This window comes from Cricetulus griseus, chromosome 3, assembly GCF_003668045.3.
Source record: "Cricetulus griseus strain 17A/GY chromosome 3, alternate assembly CriGri-PICRH-1.0, whole genome shotgun sequence".
NCBI classification, from domain to species: Eukaryota; Metazoa; Chordata; class Mammalia; order Rodentia; family Cricetidae; genus Cricetulus; species Cricetulus griseus.
This window is the reverse complement of record NC_048596.1, coordinates 68,787,392-68,807,912: the sequence shown is the minus strand read 5'-3', so window position 1 is coordinate 68,807,912 and position 20,521 is coordinate 68,787,392. Positions and strand designations below refer to the sequence as shown.

The 20,521-nt window shown below is 44.6% G+C and overlaps 1 protein-coding gene across 1 annotated transcript in view; it reads right to left on the bottom strand.

The window, feature by feature from the left end:
* Cpxm2 (carboxypeptidase X, M14 family member 2) overlaps positions 1-20,521 on the bottom strand; it is a 106,469-nt gene that overhangs the window by 10,586 nt on the left and 75,362 nt on the right. The window contains exons 7-10 of the mRNA XM_027409149.2: positions 16,063-16,151; positions 5,641-5,764; positions 3,746-3,942; positions 2,013-2,192 (exon numbers count right to left, since the gene is read on the bottom strand). Coding sequence (XP_027264950.1) covers positions 2,013-2,192; positions 3,746-3,942; positions 5,641-5,764; positions 16,063-16,151 — 590 coding nt within the window. The remainder of the gene's footprint in view (positions 1-2,012; positions 2,193-3,745; positions 3,943-5,640; positions 5,765-16,062; positions 16,152-20,521) is intronic.

The window sequence follows — 20,521 nt, the reverse complement described above, 5'->3', positions numbered from 1 at the left end:
CTTTGAATCAAGATTTAAGCAATGGGAAGGGAGTGAAGTAGGATAAGAGAAATGAATGGGGTCAGGGAAGTTCACTGATTGGTATAAAAAACTAAATGGGGTCAGGCAGTGATGGCGCACGCCTTTAATCCTAGCACTCTGGAGGCAGAGGCAGGTGGATCTCTGTCAGGCCAGCCTGGTCAACAAAACAAGTTCCAGGACAGCCTGTTACATAGAGAAACTCTGTCTCATAAATAAATAAATAAATAAATAAATAAATAAATAAATAAATAAGAAAGAAAAAGAAACAAAATGAGAACTCTGACCTTGAAATATCAAGAAAAAAACTTATTTGGGGCTAAGGAGTACTCCATGGGCAAAACTGCTTGCCTCACAAGCCTGATGACAGGAGTTCAATTCTCAGAACACATTTAAAATCCAGATGTGGTAACACACCTCTGTAATCAGCCTACAGAGAGATGGGAGGCAAGGACCAGTTAGCCTGGGTATGTCAGCGTGGTGCAAACAGCAAGACAGACCCAGACTGAACAAAGCGGAAGGAGAGAACTGACTCCTGAAAGTTGTCACCCGATCCCCGTAGGTGTGTCATGGCAAGCACACATCCGTACTTACACGTGTACTGGAGCTTACACAGAGAAAAAAAATAAAATTGCAACAGAAATGGCTTATTTTAATGTGATAATGGCAATATCTGTGGATTTACAGGACAGCTCCCTGGAGTTTAGAGATGCCTGTTGAAATGTTCACAAATGAAATGACATGAAAACATGATGTCTGCTTTAGTAAAGGGGAGGGGGGATGCCTGGTGGAGGGAGCATGAGCGGGTACATGTCAGCACTGACGTGAGTGCCTGTGTCCTCTACTTCTTCCTTTACTTTTGAACATTTGACTTTTTATGGGGGGAAGGTATAAAAGAGGGAAATGGCATTGTTAAAAGATCAAATTTAAATGGTTGGCATGGTTTAATATAGACATAGAAATCAAGTCAGGTTATAATGTATTACTGATGGTCACGCAAAGATAATTTCAGTAAGACAAAGTTGATGACAACAGAGGAACACTGGGAGCCACTTACTGTGTAGACAAAAATGCTGACTCGGGGCACAACGTGCTTGCTGGGCTTCATTAAACTTGATTCTGGTGTTTAAGCACACCATAGGCCCTGAGTCAGGTTAATTATGGAAGACATCTCATTGCACAGAATCAATACTGTTCCATGCTGTGAACCCAAGACCCAAGTCTCAGAAGCAGTTGCTATGCACCTGGCTGATTTCAGCCCCTCACACACCCCATTGCTTCCCATCCTAGAGGAGATGGCTCCATTTTCCCTTGATTTAACTACACATGAAGATATAAAATTTACTGTTTGGTTTTACTTGTCTTCTCAATTTTTTTTTTTTACCCAGTGTGTGCTCCTAAGATTCATTCTTAGTTTTGATGTATTCTATTGCTTATTCTTTCCCTCTAAACTGTAGAGACAGTTTATCTACATATGTGGTAATGGACGTTAAGCCATCAGCCTTTCACTGTAAGAAGTAGTGTGCTTTGAATTCTCTGGTACTATGTTCTGGTACACACATCACCACAAGTGAAATGGCCACATGTCACCAGAACTCCATCTTGTATACATCATCAGAAGTGGCATTGTTTATCTACCTAGCAATTAGCAAAAGCCGAAGATAATTTCATTGGAGTATAATTGACATGGGTGAGGATAATGATAGTAACAAATTCATGCATTCTGGGGGTGGTTATTTTGTTTCTTTACAAACTCTGTAGTTATAAAGAAATTCAATCAAATGACTCTGCAAAGAATTTCCACAATACCAACTTGAAAGGTAGTTATGGCCTAGGACTATTTCTTACTCCTGGAGAAGACAAGAAAGCAAAGATATCCTTGTCCTGTTCTTCCATGGCACACCCTCTGCAGATACCACCAGCAGGCATCTTCTGGCCCTCCTCCACACTACGAATGAGAGGGTTTTTTATTTTTTTGGTTTTTTTTCACTCACTGTGGCATTTTCAGACAGATACCACTCAGGGACTGCAATGTAGTGGTTGGGAACTTTCCTTGGGGCATTCTGCCGGTCCTCTGCCTCCCAGAGCAGTGTGTTTAAATCCGGAAAGTTGTTGTTGATATCAATCCCGTCATGGGTCCAACGTCCCAGGGACCAGCCTCCCAGCTCAGAGCCCTAGAGAAGATTCAGAATGTAAAGAGCTCTCAGACTGCCAGATAATCTGGGAACGTGTGACGTGTCTGTGTCTCCTGTGTGCATCTCCAAATCTCTGCATGCTCTTGGTCCCAGAAAAGACATCACAGGAGAATATAGAAAAATCTGCTATTGATATCTGATAAGTCACAGACAAAACAGCTACCTCACTCCAAAGATGGACACCTAGAGGACCACTCAGGCCATAAGGCCAAGCTCAAAAGCCTGAGATCTCTTCTCTCAGACCTCTCCCCTACCCCTCCTTCCACCTTGGCTGAACCTCTGAAAAGGAAGAAGCCTGGAACCAGAGCATTGCAGTATCACTTACTATCAATGCAATACCAATGTGTTCCCCCTTCCCTGCCCAGAATCCTGGCTTTAGAGTTAGTGCTGTGCTCATGGCCACACCACCCTAAATATGCCCAATCTTGTCTGATCATAGAGGCTAAGCATGATTGAGTCTGGTTAATACTTGAATGGGAGTTATTGTTATGACTATCAAGTATTTGTGCCCAAAGCAACAAACACAACTAACCGCTGCACTTAAAGTTTGCATTTGACAGGAGCCTCTATTTAGATGGTGCTCTATTTTATCCAATTATTGTGAAATATTGCTATTGATTCATGGCATGATTCAATGCAATTAAATACATACATGCATATCTGTGGTACATACTAATTCCACATGATAATTAGAACACAAAGTATAAGCAATAGCTCAGAATAATCAAAGCAGTTATCATTAGGGGACAAGTGAGAATATTAGAGGTAATAACAAAGGCTTGCACATGCTCAAAAGTTCTCAGCCAACCTGAGGTGTTACAGCCATGAGCTATGCAACAATGGCATTACTCATGTGGACACTCTCCAGCCTGTGGACATACACCTCTTTCAGGGCCACCATCAGTTTCAATTCCTGCTTTGCATCCCTTAGAAACCTTGAAGATTGGAAGAAAAAATCAGAAAGAAGGCAAAACAGTTTCTTCAGGTAAAGGCTGCAGACAGAGGCTCCCACCTTCAGCAAAGAAGGCAAAAGTGGTTGGGGAGATGGCTCAGTCAGGAAAGCATTTACAGAGCAAGCATGAATTTAGATCCTAATACCCAAATAAAGAGCTGGGTGCAACAGTGTGTGCCTATAATCCCAGCACTCAGGAGGTAGAGATAGATACTCCCCTAGCGTATGATGGCCTGACGGTCTAGCTGAATCAGAAAGGTCCAAGTTCAGCGAGTGACCCTGTCTCAAGAACTAAAGTGGGGGAAGCTATTAAGAAAGATATGCAATGCCAACCTCAGGGTTTCCCCATGCATATATAGACACATGTACTTGTATACCTACACACATATAAAAAACAAGAGAAAAAGAGAGACAGACAGACAGGCAGACTGACAGACCAACAGACAGAGAGGGACAGGGACAGGGAGAGGAAGAGAGAGAGAAACAGGGAGAGGGAGAGGGAGAGGGGGAGAGATTCCTGTGAGCTGGGCTAAGCACACTCTGGAGTTGGGATATCAGATGGGAACTAGAATACACTTACTCCTTCATAGGCCTTCTCGTAGCCATCAGGATTGAGGGAGGGTAGAATGTGGATCCGTGTCTCTTCCACCAAACGGACAATGCGTGTGTTCTGTGCCAAGTACTCCTGGCAGAGGAACTGCAACAGCAGCAGCAGCAGCTCACGGCCTAGAACTTCGTTGCCATGGGCCCCTGCGATGTAGTGGAACTCGGGCTCACCTTGACAGAGACAGAGACACAGGCTCCTGCAGGCATCCACATGGCGCCTGGCAAGGTTTGGAATGACACAAACACCTCAGCCATATTTTTCTCCTTTCAAATAAGCCTCCAAAATTACATTGGGATAATTATTTTAAACTCAAATGCTCAAGCATGTAAGAAAGACACAGACAGAAAGTCTAAACAGCGAGAGCCAAGGGGTATGCATTCTTACCTAGCATGGACAGACCAAATATCTCAGTACTTGTGATTACAAGCTATACACAAAGCACAGCCATTGCTTTTCTCTTCTGAGGTGCAGTTTTTTTCTTGGGGAATTTTTTTTTTTTTTACTATGTTTTACAGGGATCCAAAGATGAATGGATACATGAAGAAAATAGTCAGCAAAGACACAGTTTCGTTAATGGTCTGAATATTTGCTCTTCCAAAACTTAGCTTCTTAATGAGAGGTGCTATGGATTTGTGCGTGCGCGTGCGTGCGTGCGTTCATGTGTGTGTATTCATGCTCAAGTCAAGACCCTGCGATAGTATGTAAGATGGGCCTTTAGAAGGGGATGAGTTATTAGTGTCCCCTGAGAGTGTAGCCTTCCATGCAAGGGTAAACAGAAAACAGGCCATCACTGGCCAGACTCCAGATGTGCTGGCCTCTTACTCTTGAACTTCCCAGGCTTCACAATTGTGAGAAAGAAATGCCTGCTGTTTATAAATGATGGTCTAGGCTGTTTTGTTACAGCAGCTAAACAGACTCAGAATGTCCGTGCTGGGAGTAGTTGATCACATTTCATTTCCTTCCCTTGTCAAGCTGCTGTGTGTGAGGAAACATGATGTTATCCACAGCTAAGGATAAAATTTACCCCCAGGAAAGAAACTGCTGGGATGAACTCCTGAGACAGGAGACATGGAGGAACGATAAAGTTAGATACCCCTTTTGCACCCTGTCTTTTGTACATAAATTTCAGTGGACTTTGAGAGCCTGGCTAGTTTTACCAACAAGAAAACCGGAGGCCACAGGGCATGCAGGAACTTGGAGTAGTGATGACTGACTAGGAAACAGCTGATGGCAGGCAGCATTTAAAGACAACATAAACACTCTTTCATAGATCCAGCTGAAACAAGCTCGTGGAAATTTGTGAACTCTGGACAGACAACTGTGGAGCCTCCATGGGACAGAAGTAGGAAATGTGGGAAACAGTTGTGAAGCTTGGACTATCTGAGGGGCCTCAGGATATATCCTTGGTGCATGAGCTAGATTGTTTGAGCCCATTCCCTGTGGTGAGATGCCATGCTCACCCTTAATGCAGGGGGAGGGGTTTGGTTCTGCCCCAACTTAATGTGCCAGACTTGTTCACCCCCCATAGGAGCCCTTACCTGTTGGGAGGAGTGGATGGGGGATGGGCTTAGAGAGAGGTGAGGGGGGCAGGAGGAGGGGTGGGAGGAAGAACTTTAGTTGGAATAGAAAATGAAATATAAATAAATTTAATAAAAATTAAAAATAAAAGGTAGCTGAGAAAGATGATAAGCAAAATTCTTCCATGGCCTCTGCTTTACTTCCTACCTCCAATCCCTGCTTGAGCTCCTCCTGTTTTCCCTTGATGGTGAACTATTACCTGAAGCCCAGACATATCCTTTCCTCCCAAGCTGCTTTTGGTTATGGTGTTTATTACAGCAACATAGAACGAAGGTGGAAATTCTTCTCACCAACTTCATGCACCCCAGGATGGTCAGAGATCTCTACAGCATACAACTTCAGGCCCTGGTGGCTTTTGCCAATGTTGTAAATTCTGGTGATATTGGGGCACATTTCATTCACAACCTTCATCAACTGAAAGACAAGGTAAATGAAAGGTTTGGAATCGTGATAGCCGCATGCAAAAAAGAAAAAAAGACAGCTATTTCCACAGCCTCCCACCTTAGCACCCCTCTTCATCCCACAGCCCTGCTGCTGCTATACCTGTCTATAACACCCCCTCTGGTCCCCTGTTTCCCAGGATAATACCCACTTTCCCAACCAGAACCTATCCTTTGGCCATCTCTAAGGAGAAACTCCTGGTCATTGCCTGCCCTGACCCAGTACTCTCAGCAACCTGATTATATAGTTACAGCCTCTTGCTACAGACTGAATGTCTGTGTCCCTCAGCTGAAATGCAATCAATGCAACAATATTAAAGGGAGAAGCATAGAGTCCAGCAAGATGGCTCAGTGGGTAAAGTCCCTTGCTGCCAATCTGAGTTCCCTTTCTGGGACCAACATACAGGAAGGAGAAAACCAACTCCCACAAAGTGTCTTGATGGCACCAAGTACACAGATAAATGTGCCCATGCCCCAACATACCTAATAAATAAGTGTAATAAAGTACATTCTTTTTTAATAAAAAGAAGTGAAGCATTAGGTGGCACTTAAGTCATGAGGGTGAAGACTTTGTATATAGGATCAGAACCCTTTTAAAGAGGCCAAGGACTAGTGTGTGAGCCCTCAGCAAACACATCTGCCAGCACCTTGAGCTTGGGCTTATAGCCTCTAGAACTGCAGAAAAAACCTTTCTATTGTCTGCTAGTCAGCTACTGGATGGCATTTCTGCTATGGCAGTGCCAACAGAGTAATGCACATTCCTGGGTTGGGATTTTCACTTCTCTCAATGTGATATGTGGCTCTCACCTCCCAACCCCCTTGGTTGTTGTGACTACCTTCCATCCTTTTGGTTGTTGTCTTCACCTTCATCCCCCTGGTTGCTATTACCACTCCTATGCCCCAGGTTGTTGTCACCACCAACACCTCCCCCCCCATTGTTGTCACCACCTCCTTGGCTACAGTCAACATCTTCCTGGTTGTGGTGATGACTTTCTCAAGGTGATTTTCATCTTTCTGAACCAGTCTCTTTGGAGATCAAATTGTACAAATATGACGTATTTGATATCAAGGTTTCATAAGCACTGCACACCTGAAGGTGTCCCTGCCCATCTGGAGCTGGTAGTGCAACGGAAAGGATGCATGGGATGATCCAGTTCAGGAATGCTAAGTAAGGACTGCCCGTGGTAGCCATGGACACAAACTTCATGTAAGCAAAGCAGGTTGCAGTGGGGAAGGAATCCACATGCCATGGCCTAGACTTTAAGATCAGCTAGTCAACTGACAGCTTTGGCCTATGAGAATGATGTGAGCTATCAGGGAATGTAGTGAAGGCTCCATTTCTGGGGCATGGAGGACCAGAGATATCCTCTCCTCAGAGGTTGTCTTGCCTCGCATCCCCGACCAGAGCTGTGAGCATTGATTTGTTGGTGAAAGGTGTTTTGCAATCCTCAGGGCAGCAGAACCTAGTTTTAAAAACATTGTGTTCTCTTTATACTTACTAAGGACCCCGCTTTATGTTCACTGAGGGTCCCACTCTCTGTTTACAGAGGGTCCCATTCTCCACCAGGCACCATACAGTGAAGACTATAGACTTTAGAGGATCATTTCAAGGACATGTGTTAACAACAGAAGGGACACTCTGACACTGGCAGAGCAGAGGAAGAACACTCTGCAACAGGTGGTGGGCAGGAAGTATCCATTAGAGGGGCTCCTTGGAACAGCATGCACCCCTTTCTCCTGCTGCAGTGTGAAAGATGGCCCTAGCACACCTGTCTGGGAGGCTCTGTATGCTAGTCCCTCCTGGTGCAGTCACACTCAGACAAGGATCTTAGCAGGTCCTGACTGGGAAGTAAGCCACTGTCTCTAGTTCAGACCAAAGATGGTTTCTTCAGGAATAAGACCTAGGTAGTCCATTACGAACCTGGCAACAAATATAGGCTTCAAGCACAGGCCTGGCTATGCTTTTCTGTTACCCTCTATTTCTAGTGCAACAAGCACTAAAGATCACAGCCTTCATACTGGAGGAGGACTAATATCTTCCCCTGGATGCACACTTAGAAATAGATACAAGCCTCTTGGGCTGTAAAACCTCAGGATCTCCTTTCTTCTTTGCATCCTGTCCTCCACTGGAATGGTATTTCCCAACCCTGCTTTATCTGCCATGGTTGGTGTTAAATGAACTGTCACTAGATCATCATAACTAAAATCAACCTTCCCTCATAAGAACACGAGAATTTGAGGAATACTAACATAGATATAAACTAACATAATACTAACCTTAGGGAGGCCCTTTATAGTTTTCCCTCCAGAGTAGCACTCTGGAGTTCCCTGAAGCATATCTTGGGTGGCCACCATCCCCATGTAGGACATGGGAACTGATCCACCTGCTCTTCCCAACAAGGCTACCATGAGCATCACCAGGGAGGGTCCCTGCACTTAAACATAACTCCTTCTTTGAGAGGATGTAGCTACTTGGTCCTGAAAAGAATTAGACATTCTTTTTATGTTACCCAGGTCAGTGGTGGCTAATCTTCATTGTCAGCTTGCCACACCTGGGAAAGGGCACTACACCTGCAGAGCTGCCTTCATGAACTTGGTCTGAAGGTGTATCTATGGGACATTTTCTTGATTGCTAGTTTATGTAGGAGGACCCAGCTGTCCCTAGGCAGATGATCCTGGGCTGTGTAAAGTAGCTGAGAAGCCAGGAGAAACAAGCCAGTACGCAGCATTCCTCCTTAGCTTCTGCTACAGCTCCAGCCGCCAGATTTTTGCCCTGATTTCTCTGAACAATGAACTTTAGCCAAATAAACACTTTCCTCTGCAAGTTGTTTTTGGTCAGGGTGTTCACCACAACAACATAAATCAAGCTAGAATAAGGTCTTTGCGATAAATTTATGGGTCCTGATGACAATAGAGTAAGGAGTAGGATTTCCCAGGAGCCAGGGCACACATCCTCAAGTCTCAAGAAACTGACTCTGCAGGTCTGAAACATCTTGTATATCATGGTGCATTTGGCTCCTCACAGCCCAACCCCCACCCTTGGAAAAATGGTATTTGTTAAAATTTGATATGATGGAAGGGAAAGTAAGGAAAGGAGGTTGAGACAGCTCCTTGGAGGGGGAGGGAGGGGAAGCAACACAGTAGAGGACAGCAGGGTTGGCTGGACTCAGTCACCTCTAAAATGGAAAGCGCACCGCCATCCTAGTACCCATCAGAGTCTGGGCTCCTCTCTTTCCCTCCTTTGCTGCAGAAGATAGAATAATGAGATGATTTTCTAGTAATCCAATTTTCAGTAATATATCTGAAGGAAACTGTTCGTGAAGAAAGCTAAAATTATACACATGATGACACTGGTTGTAGCATGTTTCCTACTTTGGCATAGTCATTAAAAATTGGGAGATTTCCAAATGCTTCAGAGCAGGGGGAAAGCTGCTAAACCACAATGCCACCATCCACTCACCAGCACAGGTGGCAGCAGTGGAGACAGTGGGGGTGGGGCAGGTGATGCTAGAAAACCAGCACTAACTGAGAGACTGGGGGGGCAAGGACAGATCACCACAATCACAGTGGTGCAGAACCTGTGAACACAAGTTCAAGCATGGGAAGAATAGAAGCATGTGGCTGTAGCTTGTGTGTATGTGTTCTCCAAGTTCACCAGGTGGAATCCAAGACTCAATTCCATAGTGTGTGTATGGGGCAGTTTTCTAGGAGGTGGCTAAGTCACAGAGGCTCTGCCCTTATCAGTGGAATGAGTATCCTTACAAAGGGATAGGAGGAAACCAAGTAGGCCTTTTTGCCTTTCCACCTTCCACATGTAGACCCAGAAACAAGGCACCAGTAGAGAGCAGCCCTCACTAGACATAGAATCTGCTGGTGCCTTGATTCTAGGTCACCAATATCAAGGACTATGAAAACTCAACTTCTGTTGTTTAGAAATTACTCATTCTCTGGACTTTTGTTTATCTGTGAACAGACCAAGACAAGAAAGATGTAAAAATTGCTGATTCATCAGTACAGTGAGTCTATGGAGGATCCTTTAGACTTGGGGTTCTCTGTTGATATAAGAATGCTTATCCAGTGAATGGAAGTGTTTATTTAAAAAATGTTTAAAGTATTAGATAAAAGGTTTTCTTCAGTCATCTTCCTTCAGAAATCACCTCTAATCCAATGGAAAAGAGGAAGGAAACCACAGTGAAGAGCATCCATAGGTCCCGTGGTGGTTTGGAAGTGGCATTAATGGAGAGGTGTGGCCTTGTTGGAGGAAGTATGTCACCGTGGGGATGGGCTTTGAGGTCTCCTATGCTCAAGCTATACCAAGTGAGACAGACCACTTCCTGTTGCCTGCAAGTCAAGATTTAGGACACTGGGCTACTTCTCCAGAACCATGTCTGCCTACACTCCTCCATGTCCCACCATGATAATAATGGATTAAACCTCTGAAAATGTAAGCCATCCCAATCAAATGTTTTCCTTGATAAGAGTTGTCATCATCATGGTGTTTCATCACAACAATAGAAACCCTAACTCAGACAGAAGTTGGTACCAGGGACTGGAGTGTTGTTGTGATAGGCCCCATCATGTTTTTGTTTGGAGTAATATGGACTTTGGTACTTTGGGTTAGGAAGGCAGTAGGATGGTTTAAGTACTGCTTAATGAGCCATACTGGTAGGAGCATAGAAGACAATGGTGCTGATAATGATTTGAACTGTGGGGGGCTGGCTCAAAAGGTTTCAGAGGAGAATTTTAGTATATTGCCTAGAGATCATTCTCTAGTAGTATTTTGGTGAAGAAAGTAGCTGCATTTTGCCCTAGTCTGAGGAGTCTGCTTGAGGCTAAAGTGAAGAGATTTGAATTAATTCTACTGGCAAAGGAAATCTCAAAACAGTCTAGTATAGACTCTGCCATGTGGTTACTAGTGTTCATGCTTATAAAGATTTATAATGAAAAGGAGCAAGCTGAGCAGGATAAGTTACAAAATGTCCAGTCTGAGAAGAAAAGGGACACCAGAAAGTGGAATGAAGCTAAATTCTATGTTCAAGGAGATAAAGAGATTAAATTATGAACTGAAGGAAGTGGTGACCTCAGGACAACATCCCAGCTAAGTTTCCAACTTGTGAAAAGGAACTAAATAAAAGCTTAGAGCCATGTGTGGTGGGGCACACCTTTAATCCCAGCACTGGGAAGGCAGGGGCTGGAGGATCTCTGAGTTTGAAGCCAGTTTGGTCTAAAAAGAAAGTTCAAGCGCAGCCAAGTTTAGGCAGGGAAGGAAAAGTGAAAGCTGGTGAAGATGTAATTAAACAAGGAGGCCATGTTCCAGCCCCAATAAGTAGCAGAACTTGGAAGATTCAGCCCCATGGTTCTGGCTTTAGAGTTAAGGATAGAAGAAAGGAGTTATAGAACAAAGCTACTGATGCCAGGCATGAGTCAGGGGTGTCCAATGCATGAAGCTGTGAAGTTGAAGCCTGGATTGCTTTGGAGACCCCAAAATGTTGGAGATGCCAGAGTTGTGGGATGCCTGATGAGGAAAGCTGCTAACAGGGAGTGGAACCAGCCCAAGAGAGAGAAATGTGTTGTAGTTGAAAGGAGTTGGAGATCTGAAGAGCACTTTAGCATCAGACACAGAGAAGCAGTGTTTGGAGTTTTTCAGCTGTTTTTGGTCTTGCTTTGGTCCAGTATTTCTTCACTATACTCCCTTCCCTATGTTTTTGGAATGATAATGTATATCCTGTGCTATTATTATCTGTTGAAAGTATGTGATCTAATTTTTATTTTAATTTTATAGGGGATTACAGTTATAAAACTTTGAACTTGAGATTTAAATAAGTTTGAGACTATTACAGACTATGGGAACTTTTGAAGTTGGACTGAATGCATTTTTGCTTTATGAGGGCCAGTACTGGTTTGAAAGAAAATGGCCTCCAAAGGAAATGGCACTATTAGGAGATGTGGCCTTATTGGGGTAGGTGTGGTCTTGTTGGAGGAAGTGTGTCACTGGGGGGTAGGCTCTGAGGTTTCCTATTCTCAAACTACACCAAGTGAAACGGACCACTTCCTATTGCCTGCAAGTCAAGATGTAAGACACTCGGCTACTTCTCCAGCACCGTATCTGCCTGTACACCACCATGTCACACTATGATGATAATGGACTAAATCTCTGAAAATGTAAGCCACCCCAATTAAATATTTTTCCTTTATAAGAGTTGCCATGGTTATGGTGCCTCTTAAAAGCAATTGAAACCCTAACTAAGACAGGTCAGAACTTTGGTTGTCTAGACTCTCAGACCTACTACCTTGCTCTGGCTTCCCATGGTCATCAACTGTCCTCACACTCAGGCTGACCACACAGGTCAGGCAGGCTCAGCTAACTCCCCCCACAACCCAATGTCCCTGGCTCTCCTCAGCCATCCTATACATAAGTACTTCCAGCTATCTGCCCTACAACTCCTGTCTCACCCCTTAACTGTTATCTACCTGCAACGTATTAAATAAGAACACAATTTATATCTCCTGAATATCTTGAACCTGAACATATCATGGCTCAAAGCAAAGACAAGTAACACTTTCCTAGGGAACCAATGTCTTTTCTAGACAGGAAGAGCGAGAATGGCCCCATGAGGGCATGCCACACTTACTTCAGATATACACTAACAAATGGCTCAGGTCAATTATCTACCTCAGAAATGCCTCTCCCCTCACACACCAATCCCCAAAGTTCCTTTCCCAGGGGCTGTGGTGGGACTTCCTTCACATAGGGAAAGAATGCAGCTCACTTGGGACCTGTCTTCTTTCCAGCACCCACCTGATACTCCCACCCCATCCCCTTGTTCTTGCTGGCCTCTTTGCTTGGACAAGAAGATAAGTCTTTTTTGGCAGGTAAACTGTTTTAATAACATAAGGCTTCTCATGACAATGAGATATGTCTGCTCCTGGGAGCAACAATCTACTTCAGAGAAGATGATGGTTTGAGAGCTAGCCATCCAAAGAAAGACCAACTACAGATCTCAGTTATTCACATGGGCTGAGATTGAAGCTAATACTTTGCCAAAAAGTCTGTTCCTAATCCACATTTTTTATGTTTATAAGTTGGATAACAGTACTAAAGTGTCTGTCTACATAGAAGATAAGTATTTTTCCCTCTCTGTCTGCTAACATCTGTCAGCAATCCAGATAGCACCTGGTCCCAGTTATAGTCAAAGCTTCCTCCAGCCATGGGCAAGCAAATCATTTGTCCCCATCCCATCTGTCATGACCGAAATGACCACATTAAGCACATGTATGATAACTTTCATAATACAGACTTATGATAAGTGACAGGGTCATTCCAAGTGAAAGAGATTAACAAAGTATATTTAAACAAGTAACAAGGAAGTTATCAATACAGGCACTAAGAAGACCTCCATTGTTCTCTTGGCATACTTCAACTCTCTCTGTCTTCAAGTATGGAAGTTTGTATAGTCTTCATCTTCCTCTCTGCCTTTCCTGTCTCTTGCCCCCTCCCTCTGTCTGGAATTGGAGCAATGTAACTCAGTGCTCTACAAGTATATGCTGCATGGAAGCCACACACATTCTCACTGTGATCCTCTTACAGTGGGATGAGCATCTCCATTTGTTTTGCTGCCTTTTCATTACTGCTTCTCATTTTATTGTTGGCTATAAATGTTTCTTTCAGTAGCAGCCTAAGCCAACTATTTTTCCTGAGGTAAAAATATTTCTACAGCCACCTAGAAGACTCCATCTGGAGAAAGGAATAGCAATTCTGTCTTCTAATTCAAACCCAAGAACTAGGGCTTCTGGCCCGGCTCACTGGAGCAGAGAAACACTCCCTGGACCATTTCCAACTCAGTGATTTTGGGCAGTGAGACTTCAGAGGGGGGCCCAAGGTGGCTGTGCTGGTGACCCTGAATCCTCTTAGCTCTAGCATCTCTTGAGTGATACTCATAGTCACCTCATTCACTACCAGCTCTCCCTAGAGGACCCCAGTTATGCACATGGGACAGCTGTTTCAAGGTCTCAGTACCCAGGAACTGTGGGCATTCAGCTCACTTTATGTATACATGAAGTTCATTGCACCAACTGAACTGATAATCTGTCTTGCTTCCAGACTTGACGAGATGCCTTAAAACACCCATCGAGCAAAAGACTGGGTTAACCTGCCAGATCTACCAAAGACAGAATGGTGGGCAGAGCCATAAAAATACCCTGAGAAAGTGGAGCAGCAGGCATGAGTCACACACCTCAGGTCCAAGCACATTATCTCTGTTTCTGAAGAGCAAGACAGTAAGAGGAGTTCTTTAGCACATCCCACCTCTATGTCTGTGCTGACAGGTGTCTGGAAACCATTCGTATCTCAAGTTAAATGACAGTGAGACAAGCCAGGCATGTTCATTCCATGAAGTTCAGCCTAATAACTCTGTTCTCAGAAACATCCTTTGCCTTCGTCCTGGGCAGCTGGCTTCTTCCCTCGGCCCACAAGCCCTCCCTCTGAGCTGCATTAACTAGCCTTTGATAAGTCCTTATGTGTCAATGCAATCCTGAGGTTATTTCTGTTCATTTCATGTCTTCAAACAGACTCTGGAATAGCTAAGACTCTTGTTTGCCAATGCCTTCCCATATCTTCTAGCACAGTGATGTAGACCACTGTCCCCTGAACACACCAGTCACTATCATCTTCAACAGAGCAGCTGTGACTGCTTGCAAGAGACCCTCAAGATGCAGCCCAATGACTGCTGTCCTCTGCTCTCTGAAGGAAGGACCAGGGTCATTGGATTGAACCTGAGAGCCCAGCCATTCCCTCCTGTATCTTCATGTCAGCTGAATGTAATTCTGTTCTAGCTGCAAGTGGCCTTGTGATCTTGAAGGTACTGGGGTATCTAGAAAGGAGACAGTTCAGTGAAATCAGGGAAGGACTCTGCCTATGCAGCCATGAAAAAGTTGTTATTCATTCCAGGGTGCACAGGCATCACCTCCATTCCTGTAACTAACCCCTATCCCATGCTCTGTACTCACTGGTTTAGCAAGTTGGACTTCGGTGAAAGCAAATTTTGTCATTTGTGCCCTATCTGAGGTGAACAGGCATTTGCTTATGTGTCCCCAGGACACATGCAATGCGCATGCTGGGTATGAACAAGAAACAGGTTTCAGAGACAGTGAACCCATTCAGGTGCTGCCCTTTTGCTGTCCTTGTGGGTGTGTTGCAGACAGCATGCGCAGGCTGACACTGCTCAGAGTTACAAACTCTGGGTCCATCTGACAAAAGTCACATTTGATCACCATTCCATGGTACTTATGCTCAGGTTCCTAAAAAACACCAATTATATGTTCTGAGGCCTGGCTGTACAGAAGCACAGGACAACTTCTAGGACATGTCTGCTAAGGATTCAACTTTTGTGTCTGAGGGGACTCACGTGTAGATGTTTTATAAATTTCCCAGGTCACTCTAGTTGACAACCAAGACTGAGCTAAGAATCTAAATATTGACAGACCTAGCCCTCTACATATACGTGAAAGTTATATAGCTTGATCTACTTGTGGGACTCCTAGCAGTGGAGCTGGGCCTGTCCCTGACGCTTTAGTAGGCTTTTGGGAACCAAATCTTCATATTGGGTTGCCTTAACAAGCCTTAATATGAGGGGAGGAGCTTTAGTCCGACCTCAACTTGATATGCCATGCTTTGTTGACACCCACGGGAGGCTTGTCCCTTTCTGAACAGAAAGAGAAAAGGAGTGGATTTGGGGGGGGGGACACAGATAGGAAGTTGGGGGAGGGAATGAGAAGAGGGAGGGAAACTGTGGTTGGTATGTAAAATAAATGAATAAATTTAATAAATAACTTTTTAAAAAGAATCTAAACATTGTGGTAGGAGGTAATAGTGCTGTATAGTGTCACATGACTCAGTTTCCCTATCAACAAGAAAAGGTAATCACAGTCCCTACCCTTCTGGGCTCTCAGAAGGACCGAACACGTTGATGGAGGTCAGTTGTGGAACACAACATGCAGACCCATGGGAGGCCTTTCAGATCTCCTATGAGTGCCCTCTCACCTTCAAGTCCAAATTCATTAATATCCTTCAACCAGTGACCAGACTCAAACACACAGAGCCTTTAGGAACTAAAGGCTTCAAGGAGAAAAGCTCAGCTTTGAGCTCCATTTCAGTCATTTCCTAACAAAGGAGGCCTCATTTGGTTGCCCAGAGGAATCACACTTAGTGCTTAGCACTCATGCCTTGCTGCTCTTTGACCAAGTTGTGTTGGAAACCCCATACTCTGGTCTTACCTGGCGCATTTCCTTATAGTTGTGGTGCTTAAAATCCAGGTCGTCGGTGGTGGTCATCTCATTGCGTCGGTGATAATAGCTATTAGGATCTAAGGACAGAAAGATGGTTATGAATTCACTCACAGTCAACCATGACATACCTGCCAGGGGCCTGGTTTATGTAATGACAATGGAGCTAGAAAGCTGAACTTCTAATGTTGGTGCAGAGGCAAGAGCACCAAGCCAGCAGGAGGCACGTGGGAGTTGGAATTGTTTGGAAATTAAGAATGTACAAGGCCTGGGCTTAGATCTCTACTTTATGTGGTGTGACCTTCGACAACCACTTGAGCAGTCTGTGCATTACTTTTTCATCTGTAAGTGGGAAAAGAATGGTATCTCCTCACTTGGCTTACAGTGAACAGTAGAAGAGATACATGTGTGCTGGGGCCACTGTCCATATGAAACAAGTAGTTGTGAAGTTGTGCATCCTTGGAAATATTAGGAAACATGTACCCACTGTTAGTCTCTTAGCTGGAATGCCTTTCCTTTCCTTTTTCCTAACGGGAGCCCGGCATGTGAGAATTCCTCTCTTCTGACATCTTAGAACTCTCAGTCACTCTCTGACTGCTCCAGTGGAGGGGAAGCAAAGAGCACAGGGAAGGAGACAGTGAAAAATCTCTCTCCAGGCAAAGGATGCTAAAGCACTGCCCTGATTGTTGTGGTGGCCTCTTGACCATGAAGGAACTACCAGCACCACCTCAGTGACCAGCAGGACACAGAAGCCCATGACATCAAGAGTTCCTGGTCAGCCAACCCTGAAGCCATCCTTCTATGACATTTAGAACTAGAAGCACCTGTTACAGTTTCCATATGAAATGTTCCCATAGGCTCGTGTCCCCAGGAAGTGACATATCTTAAGAGATAGTAGAACATTTAGTAGGCAGGACTTAGCTATCGGAGCTAGGTCATGGAGGGGAGTGACTTTGAAGGTTCTGCCTGGTCTCCAGTCCCCTCCTCTCTCTTTACTTCCTGTCTACTATAAGGTGAAAAGCTTCCTCTACCACATGTTCCCAGGGCCACGGCATGGCGTTGTATCTCACCACAGGTCTAGTCAATGGAGCTAAGGACTGTGCTCCAGAAATCTCACGAGCTATGATCCAAAATCAATCTTTCTTCCTTGTAAGTTGTTTAAGACAAGTATTTTGTCACAAATATTAAAGTCTTACTGACACAGCAGCCTCACAGGTGTGATCAGAGTGTAGTAACAGAGGTGGCTCTAAGGACTAGGGTTCTTACTCAGGGACCACAGCCTGCTCTCCCTGGGTCCCTTTTCATTTAACTTGAATTTTCTTTTCAATTCCTATTGTGTTGTATACACTATTCCGAAATAAAGATGATACAGAAGAGAGAGAGCAGAGAGGAGGAAGAATATGAAGGGAAGAGACAAGAAGGGACCCTAGATCTGCCTTGTCCTTGTCTGAGGAAGAATGGCAAAGGCTTCCAGTCCTTGGTTATCATGCTGACATTTCCTCACTAGAGGATACAGTCAGAAAGTCTCAGTTAGCACAGACACCCCCACCTCCACCCCATGTGAGGAGCATCAGAACTTTGGAAGCCCACAACAGCTTGGGCTCCACTCAAGTGGCTCAAAGGCCCATTCTAGAAGCAGGGGGTTAGCAGCAGGACCCGTGAAATGTCAGGATCAGCAAGAAGCCATCTGGGCCCCCAATGTCCCCCGACTAGGAACACTGGCTGTTTAATAGACCTACCTCAGCCCTGCCAAACCAGATTCCACATTATAACAAAATCCTGGCTGACTCTGCAGGCTCTATGTGAGAGAAGCACCAAGCTGGGATCCCTAATAAATGACTTTAGCCTTGGAGACTGAGACCACATACAACAAATTAGGAGTTGCAAGAGGACTCAAACATCAAGAGTGTTAAATCTTCATGAAAGATCTAGCAATACCATAAGAAACAAGCAGCTGTCATGGAAGGTGATAGCTTGCAGGAGGAGACAAGCATTTTGTCCAGGCAAGAAAGTCAAGGCCATCTAGGCTCAGCCAAAGCCTCAGTTATTTCTCAAACACCTGCTTGGGGCATGGGATGTCCATGCCTTTGGAGAGAGCTTTCCAGGCCCATAGGTTCCAAAGCAAAGGTAAAGAGTGACAGTTTTTGGTTTTGGTTTTGATTTTGCATTTATTGACATTGACTTCAACTTGCTGTTTTCTGAGATCTATTCAGCACCCCCCACCCCACTTCAGGGGTGTCTCTCCAAAGGATCTGAAAGCCCCTTTTGTTTTCAAACACCAATTATGCCTTCAAGGTTGTGAAAAATGTTTGAAGGAAAAGCTCAGAGCCCTAGGTACAAAAGAATGGTTGATCAGACAATAGCCTTCCTTCCTGGAGACTAGACAGCATGTTGAAGGATCCAGGATGAGATCCTGATGCCCAGTCTCCCATATTCACCAAATACTTCTTTGTCTTTGAATGAACAAAATCTCATTGAGAGTTTCTTAGGAGTCTATCTCTCAGTTTTAAAAGTAAGAATTGAACTCAGAGCTCACGGTCAGTCTATCAGACATCTACTGCTATCCACGAAGTCCCTTTATCCAATCGGCACCTATTTCATGTGGTTCAGAGGAACTGTCTTGATGTATGAGCCCAGGTGCAAGCCTGTGACCCAGGTCCAGGCTATGATCCCATTTGCCCCAGCCAGTCACTATCTCAGAGATGATCCTGGGACAAGGCCCATGCTCTCAGTGCTGCTATCCCCAGTGGTCTTCAAAAGGAAGAAACTTGTGGCCCTCTCTCTCGCTGTCAGAACATTGCAACAATGGTCCTCAAGACACTGAATTCTCCCCAGGAATCTCATGCTAGGAAAGGGATAAGGCTGAATGAAGCCCTGTACCTGACAGAGGAGGCCCTCTCTCCTCCCAGAAAGAGATTTCACTTAGTTCGGAGCACTGCACAGCAGAGACTGGAGCCTAGAAAATGAAGGGTTGATGATGGGCAAGGTTTCACTTTGACCAGGAATGCTTAGAGTTGTGTGTCATTTCTGCTCTCTATTTAAATCTGAACCTCAAGTTAGGACCCATAAGATGGACTTGGGGGTTCACTGTAGCTCCTGGTCTATTTTTCCCAGTATGGTCACAATAACTCCTTTCTCTGCATTCCACTATGGCTTGCATACCCATATTGCTTGTCTCTTTTACAGGAATAGTGAGCATGAGTAACTGACCTAGCTCATTAGGGCTACCAGGGCCCAGGTTCTGATCCTAACTACTCCAGTGACATCAGAGTTCTAGGAAAGTCTCTTTTTCCTGGGGTCACCCAGATGGCAGGAACTGGAATACTACTGACAACCTATCAAGTCTGCAAGAGGCTCTAAGACAGTTCTAACCCCAGCAAGAAGACCCTGAGGTATTAGCACAACCCCTGCCTAAAGCTCATCACACCCACTCCTGCAATTTTCATTTGTTGGCCAAATTTTTGTCATTAAGTGAGTCTGAGGACTTCTGGTATTTGAAGCAGAAGTCCTGACTGACTGAATCCATCTCTGTGCCTATATTATCACAAATGGAGCTCTTAAGCCAGCTTCCTGCCTCTTTCCACATGGTTAGTATTCAAGATCCTTTGTACTAAAACCCAGCAAATCCTTGGGGGACTCCTTACCTACAGGGAGAGAGGACTCCAGGCATGGCACCTAAAATCCTCATCCAGCCTACCCACCTCAAATCCCAAACAGGAATGTTTCAATGCACTCTCCTTATTAACCTTGGAAATGTGCACAACCTTTGTCCCAACAATTCCACTTGTTACATCCAAGTTCAAGCAACAACTGTGGTCACAGGGATGGACATACACACATGCATGCACACACACACACACACACACACACACACACACACACACACACACACACACACACACACATGAACACACACAAACATACACTATTGACAGAGAAATAAGAGTAACTGCAAGATTGTTTATGTGATCAAAATATTCAAACCTGCTGAAGTCCAGCTACCACAAGCTGATTAAGGATGTGAGATTCTGTCCATAGACCAAGAAAATACCCACAGATTCCTTCTTCCTGGTTATATTCTTTTGATATGACCAAAAGCAATTTAGGATCGCAAAGGGCTTATTTCACTTACAGGTCACAGTCCATTGTGGAGAAAATTCAGGGTAGAAACTTGAAGGAAGGCCCGCTGACTATTTAATGCAATATTATCTCTGACCAGGGAACCCACTCACAGCCAAAGAAGTGCTGCAGGAACTATGGAGGATGCTGCATGTTTCCTCACTCACTGGCTTGTGTTTAGCCAGTTTTCTTATGCAGCCCAGGGAATGGCACTACCCACAGTGGGCTGGGCCCTCCTGCATCAGTTAACAATCAAAAAACCACCCCCCATATAGACCTGCCCACAGGCCAACTTCATCTGGGTGACCACTTAATGGAGACTTTCTTCTCA